This window comes from Cololabis saira, chromosome 7 (assembly GCF_033807715.1).
Source record: "Cololabis saira isolate AMF1-May2022 chromosome 7, fColSai1.1, whole genome shotgun sequence".
Lineage (NCBI taxonomy): Eukaryota > Metazoa > Chordata > Actinopteri > Beloniformes > Belonidae > Cololabis > Cololabis saira.
Window position 1 is genome coordinate 33,928,369 of NC_084593.1, and position 20,855 is coordinate 33,949,223.

Consider the following 20,855-nt stretch of genomic DNA (forward strand, 5'->3'; position numbering starts at 1 on the left):
ACAGTCCTTGAAGAGGATTTTACACATTAAAGAGATGTCTTCCCTAAACTATTCTTCACATTAAAAATGAGTGTTCAGTGTTTAAGCCCTTTGACCGGCAATAGAATACAGCCAACAGAAAATGTCTCCACAGCACACCACTGGGTTGCCAGAGCCCGACCACATCCCCCATCTGGCTGCAGGGCTTTAAAGTTGGTGACCTGCTAACACCGTGACACCCTTCTGCGTAGAAAAAGCCACCCTGTGAGCCCTGATTATCAGGTCACCTCATCAACCAGAGGGAGAGGAACCGGCCTCGCTGCTGTGGCACAGATGCCACATCTCCTCGTCCTTCAAGGAAATGGAGAGGGGAAAGAAACTGAGCTGCTCATTACGAGGATCAGCAGCAGAGCACAACTGTCCAAGCGTGTGCAGATCAGATCTCCTGAGGATAGCAACTGTTTTAATCACTTCCAGGAGCGATCCAAGTAAGAGGCCTCTAATTCCCTTTATGTCACACCGAGGGCAGGTGAAACAGCCAAGAAGAAGTCACACACTCCGTCCAGTTGTCCATCTTTGATCATATGGAACTTGATCAGTTTTAGGGTCCACAACATGTGGTCGCACGCACGCACGCACGCACGCACGCACCCACGCACGCACGCACGCACGCACGCACGCACGCACGCACACGCACGCACGCACGCACGCACACGCACGCGCACGCACGCACACGCACACGCACACGCACACACACACACACACACCCCCCTTTATTTCAAATTTGGCTATTTGCTTAATTGTGGTTTGATTTCAGTCAGTGTGGCTCATATCGGAACATTAATCCAAGTGTTGATTGTCCATCTATGACACTTGTGTTAATAAACTCTGATGCATTTTATAAAGAGAAGTTATTTGGTGTATTTTATATATGTAATATTTGGTGGTTGCAAGGGTCCATGTTCAGACTAAACCCTCCTCTGTTGGTCCACAGTATCACACCCGGTCACATGCTGCAACATAGATGACCAGCTGATTTCAATTGATTGTGCTGTTTAGTCTTTCGTTACTAATCTCCAGGTGGTACCTAATTTTGAATGTATTAATTTAATAAATAAATGGTGTGTGTTATTAATAACTTATCTTTAGAAGATAACTTTTTAATTGCTAAACTTTTAAAATCCAACAATATTTTTCCATTTACTGGACCTTAAAACAGCATTTCAAAAACTCAAAAACAAAATATCAAAAATTTATTTTTCAGTGATAAAGGAATATCCATCCTTTTAATCTCAACGTCAAAAATTCATAGAGCTTTCACTAGGCATTAACTGCTTTAACCTGATGATTAAGAGAACTTAAAATGCTGTATTCTTGAGTGAAGTCTTACGAGAATTCGTCAAATCTTTTTACCTTTGATTTAGGTCATGCAAAAGTTTATTAGCATTTGCATAGTGTTATGGGGTATTGTGCTGAAGGTCAGTAAACTGTTACCTGAAGGTATAGCATGGGAAAATTGACATAAAATGCAATCATGGAATCTCTTAAGCATTAATAGGATCTTGCCTGGTTACCATGGTGATGCAGCTTAAATTTAAATCCTGCATTATACAGTCCATGTTTTATTGGGAACATTGGGGAAGTGTTTACTGTCAGAGGAAGATTCAAGGTGTGACTGAGGGGGAAACATGACTGGTCTTTTTTAAATACCTTTCTCTCTACACTTTAGACTATTGTGCATTTCTATTACATAAAACAATGTGGTAAATACATTTAGAGTGATAGAGAAGCAGAATAATATGCGTGACATTTGTTTTTATTCTCAAAGCAAAGAGAATAAAAGATTTACTCTGGGCTGCAAACTCAACCAGAGAAATCAATTTGAAGGTTCATGGATGGTAACCCAAGACATTTTGAACTCCAGCCATACATAATATTTTCATCCAGTAATACAAAAGCAGAGTCTGTAGGAAAACAAGCTGAATTTTTCAACAAGCAATGAAAATTTTAAATGAAAGTAGAGCCCAAAGAAAACCTTGAACCGATCTTAGATTTTGAGAATCAGCAGAAGGTACTCGGGGAGTAAAATGTGAAGGTCTTTAGTTCGACGTACAGGTGTTTGCTTTCATGGTGCAAACTGTTTCTAACATGGCCCATCTGGCATATCAAAGCTTCTGTGTGCAACTCCAGCTCCACATTTGATCGCTGCGTGAAAAGGTCAGGGCTGCATTCATTACACAGATGCAACATTCGAACCATGGATGATGAGTTTGAACTGGAAAAAGGTTCCTTCTTTACCATTTTACTAAAAGCAAGATGCCTCGAGCTGCCATTGTACTTTTAAAAAGAAAGAAAAAAAAAAGCAATTGCAATCGTAAATAGCCTTCAGATATTATTGCCTATAAGTGATAAAAAACACCTGAACAAAGGTCACTGTCTGGTATTCGCCCAGCAGAAATAGCACAGTAAGCAGCAATGATGGAAGGCTGAATATATGTTTGTATATTTAATAGCAGCAATTCAAGCAGCTGTTGAAATGGTTTCCGGCAACAGCTTTTAGCATGATTACCATGTGTTCAAGTAAGACTGTTTTTCTGTAAATGCTTGAAACCAAATCAAAGCCAATGCTACACTCAGAAACAGAACATGTCTAAAAGTACATGCATGCAAGTCTCCATTTTATTCTCAAGTTACTTTGACTTGTGACTTTTGCGTATGACATGCTATGTGCTACAACCATTAGCCGTTTAGGGGATGTCCTGCAATCACAGTTGAACGCTAACCTTTTACAGGACAAATGACAATGGTTGGTAACTTCCGTAAAACCACATGCTGTGATTATCAAAAAAAAAAAAGTTAAAGTAAAAAGGAGGTCATGTAATATTTTACAATAACCCTCTAGAGTTTAAAATATTAAATTTCAAGTATATTTAAAAGGGTTGTTAGGATTTTATGAAATTGTTAAAAGTATGAGGGTTTTTTTCTATAAGATGGTGAGGACGGTGAAGAGGAACGGATGTTTAAGATTGATGGGTCCCCTCCTGTTTTTCTCTGGGTTTTGGTTGTCGTAGATCTTTGCTGGGTTGGCATGTCTGATTAGAGATAGACAACAGAAAATATATGGCTGAAAGTGTGACATATTTAAGTTTCTTTCCCTGCAGTTGGCCTCCCAGACAAGGTTCAACATCGGCTCCTATAACGCACAAAACACCTCCCTTTTTCAGTATAAATATGACTGGAATGATGACCAGTTTGCATCAAACTGGTTACAGCTAGTAAACCTTCAGATGAAAATCTCGTCTGATTAATACCCTCCATCCCATCTTGATGGTTCAGCTTCCAATACCGTATGTACAAAAATAGTAGAATTTACAAATCCTACATATGGTCTACCCATTCGTCAGGACAACATGTAACCATTTATATCTTCAGGGATGAACAGTTTTATACAGTTTCTTGATGCGTAACGTCCCCTTACTTTTTGGACGTACTATGCGTAACCCTCAGCTTTATCAATGAAAAATGTTATTAGCTAGTAAACGTGGTAAACCTGAATGTATATTTACTTTCACCTGAGACGCATCCACAGCTGCCTGGGACACACCCACCACCGACTGATATTCCAAAGCTACTTGGCAAGGTTTAGAAAACAGGATATATAGTCGAGGTTATGGAAAACATGGTTTGGCGTTCTAAGCAGCACTCAAAGTGCTTGTTCCTAATTTTCATCACCATGTCGTGTAGAGCCCGCTGTCGAGGTGCTCCGGCTTATCCATGTGTATTATAAAAGGCAGTTTTGGATGCCAGAAATGTAAAATGCCTCAATATTGGGGCTGAAATGTGATAATCCAGATCATAGAGCAAACAGCAGCGTTGCAAAGCATGTTTCACTGCAGTTTGCTTGTAAATTTCACCCTCCCAAAACCCCATGGGCTATTTCTGCTCCATGGCAAAATAAAAAAAAAAAAAGATGCTTTTCATGTCTTGGTACTAGAAACCAATGCTAATACTTTACCAGGACATGAAATAGCAATGTTATAAAGACCGCTATTAAAGAATCTGATAATTGATCATTAAAATGTATTGTTTAGCTGTTCCAGGATGAACGTTATCATGAGTGAATCACCCTCCCACCCGTCATCACAGTTCTCCAAACACATGATCAAAGTGGAGGGGTAGAAATATCCTGCTGAAACCTGTAAATCAGCATCAGATAAACTTCCTTGACAGCCTCAGAGCCTCACACACACAAACCACAAAAACCACATCTACCTTGACCTTTTCTCTTACTGCTCAGTGCTCACCGTTTTTTTAACACATTAGGTGATGGGTTCACAGCATGTGACAACGATATCGCCTGTTTAAGCCTCAACACTAGGTGAAAATTTTTTGCCTCAATTATTTCTTTTCCTCTCAAAATGCCCAATAATTTAAAACTTTTTCTCCATCATGTTCTTTCTAAAGTCATAAAATCTTTAAACATTTAACTTTATATTAAATGGGCATCACATTTGGTAAAGTTTTCCATTACAGTAGCTATCTGATACTGCAGATTAGCACAAAGAGTATTAAAAGATAAAAACCCACCTCAGTCAGTCTTTTCACCTTTCTAATCTTAGATATTATACAAGCTGTGTTTCAATTATTTAATTGTATGATAATAATTGAACTTGAAATCATTTCTTCACATGAAGACATTACTCATCAAGCTCCACAGCATCTTAAAAGATCTCATAGTTCTCAATTTTCCCAGTTTTGCGCCTATAGCCTATTTGTGGTTCCTCCAGTTTCAGAAAAGCCGAAATGGAGACTGAGCTTCTGTCATCATGCTCATCCCCTTTGAAACTAGTTCCCAGTATCAGCTCTGGATGTAGACCGTTAAAAACATATGTGCAATATGTATTATTAACCGCTTTCCAGACACTTTGCATTAGTTTACACAATCCAGATGTCTGACTACTACTGCAGACCGCTTGAACATTAAGCTATGGAAACATAGTACACAGAAAATATGATTTAATATTGGACTGAATGTGTAAGCATCTGGTTTATTTCTAATTGCTAAATTAAGAGAAGCGACCTGATCCTTTTTTTTTTTTTTTTTAGAGCTGCATGTTCCAGATGGGAGACCTTAAAGGAAGCTTTTAATGAGAGTTTCTGCAAACTTGTATTCAAAGAGTCCTTCATCCATCTATTTAAAACACACAGAACAAGACCAATACAGACAGCAAGCAGACAGCCTCCAAATATCTAAGTAAATGTGAAGGGGTACCGTGCCGAGTCTCTTTGCTTGTTATTGATTTTTCAATGCGCTTAGCAGCTGAACTACACAATACACAGCTCTATCTAATTACTGTAAGGAATGTGCATCTCCAGGACTCCTCAGTGGCAGGATTAGTCCTGGCAGGTCCTCAGTGCTTCTTTTAAAGCAGTCGGAGCAAAGGCCAGTCTTTGAGTACAGTCTGACTTTTTAAAGGACTGCACACTGAATCAATTATTGATTATACTATCACAATTGACTCAAAATAAACTGGAGAAGCCTGTGCTGAGGCGCTCCGACTCACCCCGCTGGTGAAACTGCTGCTAAGATAATTGGTAATAACATTTGAGATGTAATGATGAAAAGAGCATTATGGAACACCTTTTTTGCCCATTTGTAAGAAGGTTAGATCATAATTAGACAAATCATTACCAGGAAAGAAACACAAGCCATTTTCTGTGCAAAAGAACAAAAGACCTGAGGGTTGTCTTGGCTCTAAGAAAAATCCCCCATATACAGTAGCTTTAAAAAAGAAAACAAAAAACAACACAAGAAGTCGGGAACCTTTTCCGATAAAAAAAAAAAAAAAACCCAAGGCTGTGAAGCAGAGAATAATATATTGGGTGAATAATTTATTATGAAGGTCTAATGATAACAACAGCACGGGAACTGCAGAGAAATAGAAACTGAAAATAAACCTCAATGTGAAATTGAATTATTCCCTTCCTATGTTAAATGCAAATCCTTCTCAATCCCAATTTGTCAGATACTAATGCTCGGCCGAGAGTACTTAATGTCAGTTTTCAAAGTGCAGGATGACCCTTCACTATCACTTTCGGACGCACAGAGAACGTTAAGCTGCTGCATTGTTATTTGACATACTAAGAACAGAACCTACCCTGCAAGCCCAGCATGTGTGAAGCACTGGACATTCCCTATGCTGTCCAGCAAGGCCACATGGTCCTGACTAAGCATCAGTACGTGATGAGCTGGGAGTGAAAGCAGTGTGCTAATTGTGATGTCAGTTAATCAGAGTCTAATCAATACTAAGGCATGAAAATTGGCTATGTAATAAGCTGGTTAACAAATTCTTCCCATCGCTCTGCGCCACGTATCTTAATCTTCTAGAGACCATGCGGCTATGTCGTCCCCTTCTGTGACTTGAAATTGATTTAATCCGATTCATAAAGAACTGATGAGTCCATCTTCACCAAACATGCTTCAATCTCAGGCAGAGAAATCCAATAACCAGTAACAGTCAGCTAATATAATTGAATGTCAACCACAGAGACAAGACGGTGTGCTCACACCAATATTTAATATACATATCCTACGTCTGCGTTCCTAATTTCATTTTGACTTGTAATAATGAACCAAGGAAGAATCTAATTAAAAATATTTAAAGCTCAGTTAGAAGAACCTCATAACTCAATGAACATTTATTTCTAATCAATGTAATTATGGATACATTTAAAAACAAAAGAGTAACTGTGTGGAGTGGTCAGGAATCTTAGCACTTAAGCATTCAGTTGCCTCAAAAACTGTCAGTAGATGCTCGTACGGATGTGAGACATTTCCTAGTAAATCATCACCAAATAACTGATATAGGTAAAGTTTTATCACATTAAACTATGTGGAGATGACGTTACCCAAAGCTTTTCTGAGAATGCTTTTAAAGCTTCTTTTTCCTTCTTTCCCATGTTGAAAATTGGTGGAAAGGGCAGGCCCGGAAACTGTCTGCAGCACATCCACCAAATGTCAATCACAGTTAGCCATTTAGGCTCTGACTTATCTTGTGCTACTTTATGATGCCACTTAATATTTTTTTCAATTCAATAACATCAAATCTGTCCAAACATCCTCATTTCAATTGTTGCAACTAAAATGACTTGGTTAGCACAAACTGCCTGTTAAGCTTACCTATTAAATAAGATGGATTTGCTCTGTTAAATCTTTATTCGCACCTCATAAGCCATGCTCAGAAGTCAATACAGTGTCAGTGTCAATACTGTGTCAGCTGCTACTCAAAAGTCCACAACCCTATTCATATATAAATGTGTTGCTTCAAATACAGTCGTTTTAACTGACAGAGTTCAAAAAGACTCATCTCTGACATTAAACCAACTTTAATTAATCCATGACTTGTTTGGGGGGGGTTCCCTTCATTTTAAAAACTAAAACCAAGCTGATGAATACTGTCAATAAACAGTTATTTACCGGTCAAGCTTGCCTCTAAAAAGGTTATTACAGACACACCTGTAAGATAAAGGACCTAATTAAGCAGCAGCATCAGCACATGTAGGCTCCTTCCCCTGTGACAATCATGTCAACAACTTAAGCAACTAATTAGACGACAATAAATCATTTTCCCATTGAGAGTATGCAAGCGATGTGGAGGCGGATGTATTCATGAAGGCACCATTTTTTGATGACATTTACTTGCACAGACAACCGTCTCCATAGATCAATATTTTAATGAAACTCCTTGGCAAGAAAGTGCACAACAACAAAGCTTACCCCCTTCATTTCCTCCTTGTACACTTCATAACAAAGTTGCCAACATAAGTCAGCCATGACAGCCTCTTCCATTATGTGACAGTGGGGGAAGAAAGGAGCATGATGGATCGGTGTCAAAGCTCTGGGGAGCGGGATACGCTAGACAGGAAGCAGGGGCTGCCCATCTGTCAACAATCTCAATTAACCACTGTAAAGATACAGCCACGCTGTTCTTTTATGCAGCGTTTTGGAAAAAAAAAAAAAAAAAAAGAACAAGGGTCTCTGTCACAACAGTGCATGACATCCCATTTTAGCAAAGAGAAATCTGTATTTAGATGAGCCGGATTGGCCCATCCATCAGTGGGGGAGGGGGAGTCAAATTGAAATCTGACATTTAGAGCCTCAAAGCCTTTTCTCGCTGGCTCTGATATGAACTACAGCATGTGACAAATTGTTTGTCTAAGGCTTGTCCCTGGGTGAAGCCTCTGATAATGTCTAGAGCTGAAATGGGCACCCTTGACATTTCACTAAAAGGTCATGTTTTGTGTTCATTATTGCCCCCTTTTTACATTTAGCCAGGAGTGGGGGTTGAGGATTATTGTCATCGTGTGGGTTTGTGCCAACTCACAAGTGCTGCTTCATTTGTTTTAACTCGGCTCAATATCAGGACACACTGAATCATGCAAGACAGACTGTCAGGAGGAGGCTTGTGAGAGGGTTTCCCCAAAGCAGGCTGCTGATTCACACGCTGGCACCTCTTTCAAGCTTTGACCACTTTGTAACTCTGCAAACTCTTTCAAGCAATCTGCATGAGATCGAACTACTACAATAACTAACTCGTCGGTTTCTCTGCAGGCAAAGATCTGACAACTTCACAGAGGAAAATATTCAGGAGAAATTTCATTCTGAGGTAGGGTGTCCACATCAGGGCCAGATAAATTAAACAGAATCAACAGAATCAGCATCAATATTTACATCACAGCTGGTAGTGTGTGTGGCATTTTTATCAGCCAGACTCCTGGGAGACTAGCCACATAAATTAGGCCATTTTCTGTCAACATTACTGTCCACTGAAAGACAAACACAAATATCTACGGAACCTGTCAAGATCCTTTACTTATAATTGGTCAAATATATGAAAATGTCGCTTCACTTTGGGTACAAATTGTTGTTTAACTGCCAAACGTTATATTCTCTGAGTGTAGGAAAACTGCTTTTGTTTAGTTTTTTTTTTACCTTTTTTGAACAGAGGCTCTCAACAAAGCTGGATTACCAACCAGGCAACAGATCCCCATGAGCCTCTAGAAACCAAACATGTTTATTGTCTCGATGCAGAAAAAATACTGTACAGTAATATTTTTTTTTTGGAGGAAAGGATTAAGTGTTGCTATATAGGACAAGACAATTATTTTAATTCCTGATTGATGGCAAGTGTTTACTCACACACTACCAGTCAAAGGCTTTAGAACACCCCAATTTTTAACGGTTTCTTTTTATTGAAATTCAAGCTGTTTAAATGTCCTATGAATATCTTCAAACGGTAAGTGGTGAACTGGTTGAATGTGCATTTCAGTGCGTGACATCAACGTGGAGGAGGAAGTGTGATGGTCTGGGTCTGTGTTGCTCGGTCATTTGTACAGAGTGAGATTCACCCTGAACAAAAACAGAACATCATTCCAAGCTTTGCCAAATCTCCCTTAGGAAAAAAGAACAAGATGGTAAGCTTGAAAACATCACTCAGTCTCCAGAACCAAACCCCATCAAGCTGGTCAGAAGAGTGAGGGTACAATGAGACAATGCATACATTTCAATAACACACTGGAAAATATGGTTCTAATTAGTTTCAAGCCTATAATTAACTGGAAAGTTAAACACTGCTGAATGATCTCTCTGTCAAAGTGTTTGGTAACTCACGAGACAAGCCACCACCATGTTTCAAAATATAATTTTTCCAATTTTGTTTTGAAAAATACGTTCTGTATGTGACCGGTCTGGACTGCAGGAAAGTCAGCTCAGCATATAGACTACTACTACAGAACCGTACTGCTGTAATTTGTGCAGAATATGTTGTGTGATCTAAAGATATCCTTAGAGAAAAAATAAGTGTTAAAATATGTTCAACTGAACATATTCAGTTCTGTTTCAGTTGCTTGTTTTGTTTCTTTATTGTTTTTTGCACTTTGTCCTCTGTAATAAAACTGGTCATCTAAAAGGTTGTTTTGGAAATCTTTTAAAAACCTTTACTCTGTGTAGGCTAAGATTGACAGAAGCGTGCCTTGTAGCACCCTATAATGTAATAATTTCCTGAAAATGTAATATCGCCTAAAAATGTAAAAAAATTTGCACTTAACTCAATCGAAAATGTAACAAAACTGAATAATGTAATAACTTCACCAATAATGCAATAAAATATCCTGACCGATATTGTAATAACATTTTTACCAATAATGTAATACCTTATTACATTATTGAGAATTTATTACATGGTACTCAAAGTCTGCAGTTTAACCCAATAGTCATTCTGGTGTTTCAAATCCAGTGTATATAACATTCTTAGATTCTTAAAACACAAAATGTAGAACTCTGGACTGAAAATGAACATATATATTATTCCAGAAAACATTACATTATCTATCAAGTATTACATTATCAGTTTTGAAAAAAAGTATGTAATGTAATAAATTCCCAATAATGTATTACATTATCTGTAAAAATGTTATTACAATATCAATCAGGATATTTTATTACATTATTGGTTAAGTATGGATTTTATTACATTTTCGATTGAGTTAAGTGCAAATTTTATTACATTTTCAGGAAATTATTACATTATAGGGTGCTACACGCCTACATGCTATTATGAAAGACCTCATACACAAGCAGAAGTCAGAAAAAAAACTGAAATGTGATAAAAGATTGAAAAGTGCTTGTCATGTCACCTGACTTCTCACACCTTTCCACCAGTCCTCTCTTCCTTGTTTACTACAGTGCAGATTTGAGCGAATCCCCATTGGCCAGCTACAAACGCACCCTGCTCTCATTGGTCCACACAGATGTCAGTCATCCAGGGGGGCGGGTCCGGTTGCGTTTAGCACGAGGAAATATAGGAAATACTCTCATTTTTACCAAAGTCTACTTGAAAAGTGTCCGTTTGTGAGCGGGAATGTGTGCAGTGGGGTTCTTCCTCGCCGTGAGTGTGTTGTTTCCCGCCGCTAGAGCGCTGGACAACGGGCTGGCCCTGCAGCCCACCATGGGCTGGCTGCACTGGGAGAGGTTCATGTGCAACACCGACTGTGAAGCGGAGCCCGACACCTGCATCAGGTGAGAGATGGTCACCCCCGCTCATCTACTACACAGTGGGACAATATCTGCACCCACTTCTCCCAATTGTTTGAATTTATGTTAAATTATGTGCATATCGAACTGTGGAGTGACTCTGTGGAACAGTTTGGAGCAGGAAATGAAACAAAGTACTAAAATAAATCTGTTTAAAAAGAGATACAAAAAATTATTTATAAACAGGTATATGGAAGAGGAAATGGGTTAACGAGGAGTGTGATAAACAAATAAAATAGGGAAAAAGGTATATTATACTTGCTTAACATATGTTTAGATATTTATGTGGATATTTATGTAGTATATATTATATGTTGAGAGGGATAGTTATAATTATGTAATATATGTTATATATTATATATATATATATATATATATATATATATATATATATATATATATATATATATATATATATATATATTTATAGGGATATATATGTAGTTTATATAGTGTATAATTATATAGATTTATATAATATTCGTATTTCCTATATATTGATATAACATTTATGTAATATTTATATTTTCTATATACCTATTTGGATAATTATGTTGTAATAGGCATGTTTACGTAGTATTTATATAGACTATATTTATATGGATATTGTATAGATATAATACCAACAATAATGTAAATTCATAGAGTTAAAGGGGTAGCAATTAAGAAAAAGTGTATCTTCCTACTCCTTTTTTCTAACATATGTGAATATGAAGATGTTACTGTTTATTTTGTTATTTTTATTTTTTTTATATACATGTTCGAAATAAAAATTCATTCATGTTGATGCTTTTCCTTAAAAAAAAAAAAATTTTTGCAAATTTCTGGCAACAGGTTGCAACTACATTATCCTCGATAACAGTACAGAATATTCCGATAAACCCTCAAACACTTATTTTAAATAATTTATCAACAATCAATGCTTCACTATGTCAAAAAAGATTTTTGCTTGCTGGCCTAACAGCAGCAAAAAAGATAATAGCAGTAAGATGGAAATCACCACACACGCTTAACATCTCCCATTGTTATCTGACTTTTCTTGATATTATCTATCTGGAAATATCTACAGCCCGAATCCATAATGCAAAACAACAAAATATTTTATTTTGGTACATGGCAGCAGATAAAATTAAGGCCAAACTTGAAAGATGTATTTAAAATTGATATAGACGACCTTGTTACAGCTATCCTTGACCAGTTTTTGATATTATGTTTTGCCTTTGTTTTATTTTGTCCTTTGTATTATCTTTTTTTCTGTTTTTCTTTATAATCGAATGCTTAGGTCCAACGGGTGGGTTTGGAAGTGGGTGAGAATGTGTTCATGTTTAAAATCATTGTGGATGCCACCGTTGATAATAAGAAAATCATGAAAAATAAATAAAAACATTTGATCACAAAAATAAATAAATAAAATAAAAAACATTAGGACATTAAGAGACTTGACACCGATTTGGAGCGCATTTTGAATCCTACTAGTTTGGTTTCAGATGTTTTACATGGGTAACAGCTTTGGGCAGCCCACATAACAGTTTAGCACCTGGACCAACTCCACAGAGCCATGCTGCTGTGATATCTGCAGAATACAGTTTAACATCCGGTTACCTGCAAAAGTCTGAGGGCATCATCCAGCCTTAATGTCGTCTGCACAGATGGACAACTGATGTCATCCAGTCACAGGTGCTGGCTCTTTGACTGTGTGCTGATGGTAATCCAGATGGTCCCTCTCTTTATCTTGCACGGTGAGGGTGTCCATGATGTCCCAGTAGAATTTTCACATTTAGATTTTCAGTCCATTTTATGACCCCAGGCCCCGAAGGAAGGTTGTGCTGCTTCTGGATCTTTTTGAGAATATGTTCCTTTGCTTCATAGAGATCTAGCTGTAGAAGCAGCGATGACTCGTTTTCAGGAGTGTTCATTATTCCACTAGGTCTGTGTTTGAATGCACAGCTGCCTGAAGGCCTCAAGATTAGTGGCATTCAGTACAATTTTTCTCCTTTGACCAGAGTCAGGCTCTAGAGCTCCCACAGGTGATAAACTCCACAAGTGTTTTGCTACTGTAATTTCAAGAAAGAGCTTAAATTATCAGCCTGTTTGCAAGCACATTTTATCGTGTAGAAGCGCAGCCCTCTCCACCTTCACTGAGGAAGCATTCAGCGGCTCTGTGCTGCTCTTTTAACCCCAGTCAACCCGGGTGTTGCCAATTAGTCTAATTAACTGGGATTTCTTTTACCAGCTGGTTTAATCAGCCTTTGATGGACCAACTTTCTCAGTACTGGCCCTGAAACACCTTGTTTAAAATGTGCCTTTGACTTCATTTACAATACGTTTCAGCAGATTTTGCCCAGAGTCTCCCTTTTATAAAATCAGTCTTGTTAAAAGATACTTGGATCTTTGGTCTGGAAAACACATTGAATGAAAAATGAATGAATATTTCTTTAAATTCAGATATTGTATCCAGAATTATCCATTATGATACAAAATGACAATTTTTCGTATTATGTCAAAATGCTACATTTATACATCTTTTTAAATTGTTCTGTGACTTACAATATTATTAATTCTCTCCCACTGAATACAAACATACATTTTTCGTCTCAATTGAGATCTTTAATAAGTCATAAAAGTGTGGCATGTCTTTTCCTCCTGTGCAGGCCTGTGAATCACTCAGATGAATCTTTATTGTTGTATTTTGTTTGGAGAATCTTATATATTTGTGTAATCCTCGCTGTTGTTGTGAATAATATTGAACGCTGGCATCTAACTGATACCATCGTACACCGGCTCGTCTCCGGTGGTTGCCCTGGCAGCGAGCGTTTGTACATGCAGATGGCAGATGTGATGGTGAAGGAGGGCTGGAAAGAGGCCGGTTACGAGTACGTCTGTATCGACGACTGCTGGCCCGCCCACGAGCGGGACGCGCAGGGCCGCCTGCAGGCAGACCCCAAAAGATTCCCAGGAGGCATCAAGAAACTGGCCCAATATGTGAGTACCGACTACAAAACAGGGATGAGGAGTGTGAATGTGAAAACACCAGGAGTATTAATGCCACAAGTCCTCCACAGATATCAAAGACAAAGGCGTTCAAAGAGACTTGGGTAAAGAGGGAAATTCACACATTTGCTATACATGTACTTCACCAGCTGCAAGGAGCCAAAATGAAAGGATGTGACTGGATCTGGCTGCTTATATATTTCGCAGGGTTCTATGTTGTTTTTTTCTTACAAAATGGATAGTATAGAGTTCTCTTATGGTAAACCGTTCTATATTTTTTTTCCCCACGTGATTCTTTGTGGTGCAGTTAAGAAAAAAAATCAACTGCTTGTTCAATAAATCTACAGGCAAAACTCAGATTCCATATTCATCTATGCATATGTAGTTATTTACATAATGTGGAGTTTTCTATGACTGAAATATACACCGACTCAGCAATGGTTTACTCCTTTACACCTCTTTCATGAGTGAAAATTATTTGTGACATGTTGATTTCTTAATCATGTTTTCCCTATGCAGCACCAACAGCTATAATGAAATGTTCACTAGAAAGTTTTTTAGCTGTACAACATCGCCATCTACTGGTTAAAATAAATTACAATAAAAAAAAAAACTAAAATCAGGCTGAAAGAGTGTTTTTAAAAAAACTAACGTTTTCTGCTTGCAGGTGCACTCTAAAGGACTGAAGCTGGGTATTTATGCAGATGTGGGTAAAAAAACGTGTGCTGGATACCCGGGCAGCCTGGGCTCCTACGAGACGGATGCTCAGACCTTCGCTGACTGGGGGGTGGATCTGCTCAAGTTTGATGGCTGCTTTTTGGACTGGACTTTGCTCGGAGAAGGTGGGCTTTTACAAAACAGAAATCAAAAAGTAGTCCGTTCTAATTTTATACTGTAATGTGCGTTTTTTATTTTATTTCCAAATCATTTTTATTCTTGTCTGCTGTTATATTGGTTCTACTCTTCAAAACCTCTGTAGACTTGTTGAACCTGGAGTTTATATAAACTGTTAATATTATCCATCTGGTTAAGGCTACATGAACATGTCAAAAGCTCTGAACAAAACTGGAAGAAGTATCTTGTACTCCTGCGAGTGGCCTTTGTACGAGTGGGCTTTCCATAAGGTAAGAGATAATACCAACTCACTGTGTATTACTACTCATTTATTCTTCAAGATGTTAGAAAAAATAAAGACTTCAACAATTAACTTGTTGAATGTTTTCGTGCCTTCAGCCGAACTACACAGCCATTCGTGACACCTGTAATCACTGGCGCAACTCTGAGGACGTGTTTGACTCATGGAGCTCCATCAAATCCATCTTGGACTGGACTGCTGCTCACCAGGACGTCATCGTCCCCTCAGCTGGACCTGGAGGCTGGAACGACCCCGACATGGTACTCTCATCTACAACTATGCCGTCTAGCCTAGATGTAGCAGCAGTGCCATTAAACTGCACGTGCTTTACTGTTACACAGTCTTAAAGGGATCAAATTATTTGGTCCAACTTGCAAATGTAGCATGGCTAATGTTAAAGTATAATTTCACTTTCTTTATTAATGACATTTACAATGCTGGTCCACTTCGACAGCTCGTGATTGGGAACTTTGGACTGACACACGACCAGCAGGAATCTCAGATGGCGTTATGGGCCATCATGGCAGCTCCTCTGCTCATGTCCAACGACCTCCGGGACATTTGTCCTCGCTCCAAAGCGCTGCTGCAGAACAAACGTGTCATCGACATCAACCAGGACCCGCTGGGCAAACAGGGATACCGCACTGTAAAGGTGAGTGTCCCAGGTGTCCCGAGTATGAAACCATAGCAGCTCAGCATTTGCATTTGTAGAGTAGTAACAACCACTCCTACATATGATTTGTTCCCCAGATTGACGGTTTTGAAATGTGGAAGAGACCTCTGTCAGAGAACCGCATGGCTGTCGCTGTGATGAACAGGCAGGAGATCGGTGGGCCACGGCGGTTCCCCGTCGGCGCTATACTTGGATCTAAACGCTGTCAACCACAGTGCAACGTCACCCAAATCTTGCCTCAGTATAAAGAGCTGGGTGCTCAAACTGTGCTGAGTAAAACGGTGGTGACCGTGAACCCGTCGGGCACCGTTCTGCTGGTGGTCGCCCCCATCAGCTCACACAAACTGCACTGCTGAGACATCCGGGAAACCAGGACATTACTCTGTACATCTCTAATCATGTACCAATGGGATTTATTTTTTTATAATTTTTGAAGTGACTTGCTTTTGTAAAATGGTCTGTACATTAAAAAAAAAAAAGGGATAAAATATTCTTAATTATGAAGTTCACATCACACCTGGGAAATTTAATTACATTTAACTTATCAAAAAAATAAATATCCAAACTGGTTTGAGGAAGTTACTTACAGAATAAAACAAACTCAACTCCAAAGCATGTTTCAACCAATTTATTGAAAATAGTGACAACCTCATCCAAAAGAATGGACCACAGTTTAGAACTGGATGACCTGGCCCTGTAAGAGAAAAGAGAGAACACCATGAGTGAGAACGTCTGAAGGGACACGTCATTCTTCTGAGTTATGAGCGGGTATCAAGTTAGAATAAAACATGTAATCCTCAAACATGCACAGGACTATATATATATATATATATATATATATATATATATATATATATATATATATATATATATATAATTAATGTTGATCCAATCAGATCAATGTTTTAGGAAAGTCTTCCAAAACCAGAGGGGTTTCTCTGGAAAACTTTTATCCAGTAACTTTTCTGATTTTCTAGAGAAACAATCATAAAGGGCCTTCAAAGTTTTCATTGTAAATGACACTTTATATTTACATAAAATCACAACTTTGATTTTACAATGAGTCACTGCAGGTTTTAAATGCAAGTGTTTTATTACTCATATTTTTAAGTCGGCGGGTTTCACTGCAACACAAACTAACCCCAATAAAGTCACATTGACAAGAATCTCATCTTCTCATAAAATTGTAATTAGCCACATTTACGATATGCAATATTCTAATGCAAGTTTCTGAATTCAAATTTTAAAACAGAGTGCCCGTGGTCTTTTTGAAAATAATACTAAAAAGAAATTAGGTCTTTTGGATACACATCAATGTCCCTACCAGGATTTAAACATCAGTCCACAGATAAAAACCACTTTGTTCTCTTGGTTTTCATCAAGTCTTTGGACAACAGCCAGATGCTTCACATCTTAACAGCCCTTCACAAACTCATTGTTGCCATTTCAGTCCTAGTATCAACACATCCACACCATCTCCGACTACCACCTACCCTGTTTTAGTATTCACACTGACTGATTCCATTTTGGAAGCTGAAATTCTTTCACCAGCTATGTTTGACCAAATGAATGTGACACTTCACCTCAAACAATGTAAATAAAGTACTTAGTACTTAGTTTTTTTTCTTATGTTCATCATAAGCATGTAATCTGCAAGAGCTGCAGTCCAGTTTAAACATTGGAGGCTCCTTCACACTGCACAATTTCTACAGTTTCATAAGATTGTCCCACACTGTACAACCTGCATTATCTTGGGTAAGACTGGTATGTGTATAATATAATGACACTCCTGAACTGTAGATAACAGATGTAGAATAGTGTCAGAACACACCAAGAGTAAACAAAGGATATGGAAATTAAGAATGCCAACCAATCGGTTATCATTTCAACTAATTTTTGGTTCCAAAAACCTTTAAGAACCACCTGCCACGTTTTTTTTCACGAGTCATATTTCCTCTGAACACTAACATTTTTTCAGTCACAATCAATACAATTATCTAACCGATGTCCCCAATCTGAAGGTCTGTTCACTACATAAATTGCATGATGAAATGTCTTTTATATGTTGCCATCTTTTCTATTTCTTGCAAATAATTATTGTGTTTGAAAGAAAGATGCAAACTAGACCCAAAAAAACCTAATGTAATTTTTTTTTAATGCTTCCTGTAACAGTCTGTTGGACGTATCAGTAAAGTGCCAATTTACAACAAATGTTGCTTCAAATAACTTTATAAGTCATATTTCTATACTGACATAATGTATAACCCAGAAGACATTCAGGAACTGGGCTGGTTTGTGATTCGCAAATCCAACTATCTACATTATGGAAAAGTATAACTCAGAAAATTAAATATATCCGATGCAAGTGCATCCACTGTCACTACAATGACTCCTACCTTTCTCTTCTTGTCACCACCCAACTCGAAGTGCTTGCATCTCTTGATGGCGAGCATTCTCTTGGATCTGCAGTTGGGCTCTACGCACTCCAGCCTCAGTACGATCTTCTTTGTAGTCTTAGCCTGGAGGGGGGAAAACAAACCAAATACAACGTTTTTCCCTCAGTAAGACTTCACGCATGTGTCCCGTCTCTCAACAAAACAGGTCAAACTGCACTGGAAAGCTGCATTTACCTTTTTCCTGAAAATGGGCTTGGTCTGACCACCATACCCGCTCTGCTTTCTGTCGTATCTCCTCTTACCTGCAACACAGTTACAGATCAGCCACATTTCATTTAGCGGTCACAGTTGATCCACTCAAACGCTGAGGAAAACACTTTACCCTGAGCGTAGAGGGAATCCTTCCCCTTCTTGTACTGGGTAACTTTGTGGGGTTGGTGCTTCTTGCACTTCTTGCAGAACGTCCTGCGGGTCTTCGGGACGTTCACCTGGACCACGTGGGAGAAAATATGTCAGCAGACGTACAACTCTGGGAAAACTACAGCTTCTGGGAAACCAGGGCTGACTGGCTGACTCAGGGTTCATACACATTTTAACCAACACATTTCCATGACTTGGCAGCAAGTTTCCATGACTATACATGACCTCTCAATGTATGAATGAAATATAGGAATAAAACTGTAAAAAGTCACTACAGTGGAGAACTAATGATAATTATGGTTGTATACAAAATAAACATGTTTAAACTAACCCTGATATACCAGCAATATGTTGTAGTATATGTTTTATAGTAATCTAATATAACTAATAATGGTTGGAGAATGTAATAACCGTTGGGGAATGTAGTCACTCGATCCGATCTGCATGATGCGAAAGATGCTAGGCATGTCACGTGTAAGACTTGTATTGATCAATTTTAAATCTACCGTATAGGCTGTTATTACTAAATGTTATCATTAAGTGAGAAAAATTAATTCCTTGACTTTTCCAGGCCTTGAAAATGACATTTTCAAATTCCATGACTTTTCAAAACGTATGAACCCTTCTCACTGGTAACGCAAACACATGGCAACCAATCGAGACCAGTATGATAAGACCCTACCAAAACACTACCTGCATGAGGCAGAGCTAAGCCCCGTAAAACCTCGTGTCACTGTAAATGGCAGCTTATTTTGTTCATGGTAATCTGAATGATTGTCACTACGTTTTGTGCTTTTATTTTGAAAAGCACTGTTTTCGGCTACTTCCTGTCCACTTTACGTCTCATATCGATCAGAATTGGGTCAAAAATTAGAACAAATTAATTACTTATCACATTTATGTGGAAACTGTTCAAACTGTGAAAGTTGTGTCGTTTGTCACTGAGGTGCGTGTGAAAATGAGTTGCAAGCAGACAGAGCTCAATCTTAAGGCCCTTAGAAGCAGAAAGAGACACATGGTGTTTTAATTAAAATAAATGATTCATTTAATTTAAGACAAAGGGAAATTGTCAATAGACCTAGTTTACAGTAAACACCCTGCTCCGTGTTTAGCTGCCATGCTAACACGCCAACACGAGACCTACTGTAACATTGTACTGGTTTCCAATGTACAAATGTGTCACTTTGCTTGTTTAAATGTCTGTAACATTCATTTTCTAAACCACGTTTAACTATTTAGGTCCTCAAATAAAACCCGACTGTAGCAGAAACATGGACGTCTCCAGCAGCAACGCTGCAGATAAAGGTTCAATTTAACATCTAAAATGCACCATGAAACTATCAATACCCTCATCAATAAGTGTACAGAAACATAGTCATCGTATGTGAGATGAAAACATACAGATACGGTGCTTTAATTCACCAGATTGAGTTAGATTGTGTAAAATTGCATCCGTGTAACAGTTTCCTACCATGGCTGCGTCCCGACGAGGAGGGAAAGAGGAAGAGAAGCCGGAAGCGGTTCCTCAAGTAGATCCGGAACATGCGCCGACCGCCCCCGGGCGGCGGAGGGAGGCAACTGCAGCTGATCCATTTTACCGAGGACATCCCAGCTCACACAAAAACCACAGCGCAGATGTTCCAGCAAACCTGGACGGTATCTAAATACAGTCTAAGTTCATTTTTCAGGTACCTAGATTTTACTTTAGTATTTGCATTTTAATCAGTTTTCATTCTTCTACTCAAATACAGGTTCATCTACAGGTTCAAAAGCAAATACAATGAAAAGATTTTTGCCAAATACAGGGAAGAGGAGACATGAGGAAGTGATTGTGTGGGGATTCAGCATAATGTACGTATATAACATGGTATATATGAAAATGATTATATTGTTTATGATAAGATGTATATATATATATATATATATATTATATGTATATTATTTATAATTGCTCTGGTATATCATTTATTTATATCAATTATTTATAATGCTCAGGTATAATATTTATAATGCGCAGGTAATATTGTAATGAAGTGCTGTAATATTTTTATAATGTAATAACAGGTATATTTTTTGAGAAAGTAAAGCTTGCTGTTATATTTATTTATATTTATTTTTATTTTGTATTCAAACAAAATTGGAAAAGAAACAAGGGACCTCATAAGTTTT

The 20,855-nt window shown here is 38.1% G+C and overlaps 2 protein-coding genes across 2 annotated transcripts; one reads left to right on the forward strand and one right to left on the reverse strand.

Moving 5' to 3' along the window:
• The first annotated feature begins 10,810 nt into the window (after positions 1-10,810).
• On the forward strand, positions 10,811-16,705 carry gla (galactosidase, alpha). The gene is made up of 7 exons (XM_061725710.1): positions 10,811-11,056; positions 13,879-14,053; positions 14,730-14,904; positions 15,095-15,186; positions 15,296-15,457; positions 15,652-15,849; positions 15,948-16,705. Exons 1-7 carry the CDS (start codon positions 10,899-10,901, stop codon positions 16,224-16,226), a joined length of 1,239 nt encoding a protein of 412 aa, XP_061581694.1. The 5' UTR covers positions 10,811-10,898; the 3' UTR covers positions 16,227-16,705.
• rpl36a (ribosomal protein L36A) lies at positions 16,485-20,223 on the reverse strand. Its single transcript, XM_061725711.1, has 5 exons — positions 20,158-20,223; positions 18,649-18,754; positions 18,501-18,568; positions 18,267-18,389; positions 16,485-16,564 (listed from the first exon to the last, which is right to left on the reverse strand). Exons 1-5 carry the CDS (start codon positions 20,158-20,160, stop codon positions 16,544-16,546), a joined length of 321 nt encoding a protein of 106 aa, XP_061581695.1. The 5' UTR covers positions 20,161-20,223; the 3' UTR covers positions 16,485-16,543.
• Between the last annotated feature and the right edge of the window lie 632 nt (positions 20,224-20,855).

Excerpts from the sequence above, each read along its gene's own strand:
- gla (XM_061725710.1), top strand. The coding sequence starts at position 10,899 with ATGTGTGCAGTGGGGTTCTTCCTCGCCGTGAGTGTGTTGTTTCCCGCC. Across the intron at positions 15,187-15,295 it reads ACGAGTGGGCTTTCCATAAG|CCGAACTACACAGCCATTCG; the intron begins GTAAGAGATAAT and ends TCGTGCCTTCAG. Across the intron at positions 15,850-15,947 it reads AGGGATACCGCACTGTAAAG|ATTGACGGTTTTGAAATGTG; the intron begins GTGAGTGTCCCA and ends TTTGTTCCCCAG.
- rpl36a (XM_061725711.1), bottom strand. Across the intron at positions 18,390-18,500 it reads AGCCCATTTTCAGGAAAAAG|GCTAAGACTACAAAGAAGAT; the intron begins GTAAATGCAGCT and ends TCCCCCCTCCAG. Across the intron at positions 16,565-18,266 it reads GTGGTGACAAGAAGAGAAAG|GGCCAGGTCATCCAGTTCTA; the intron begins GTAGGAGTCATT and ends TTTCTCTTACAG.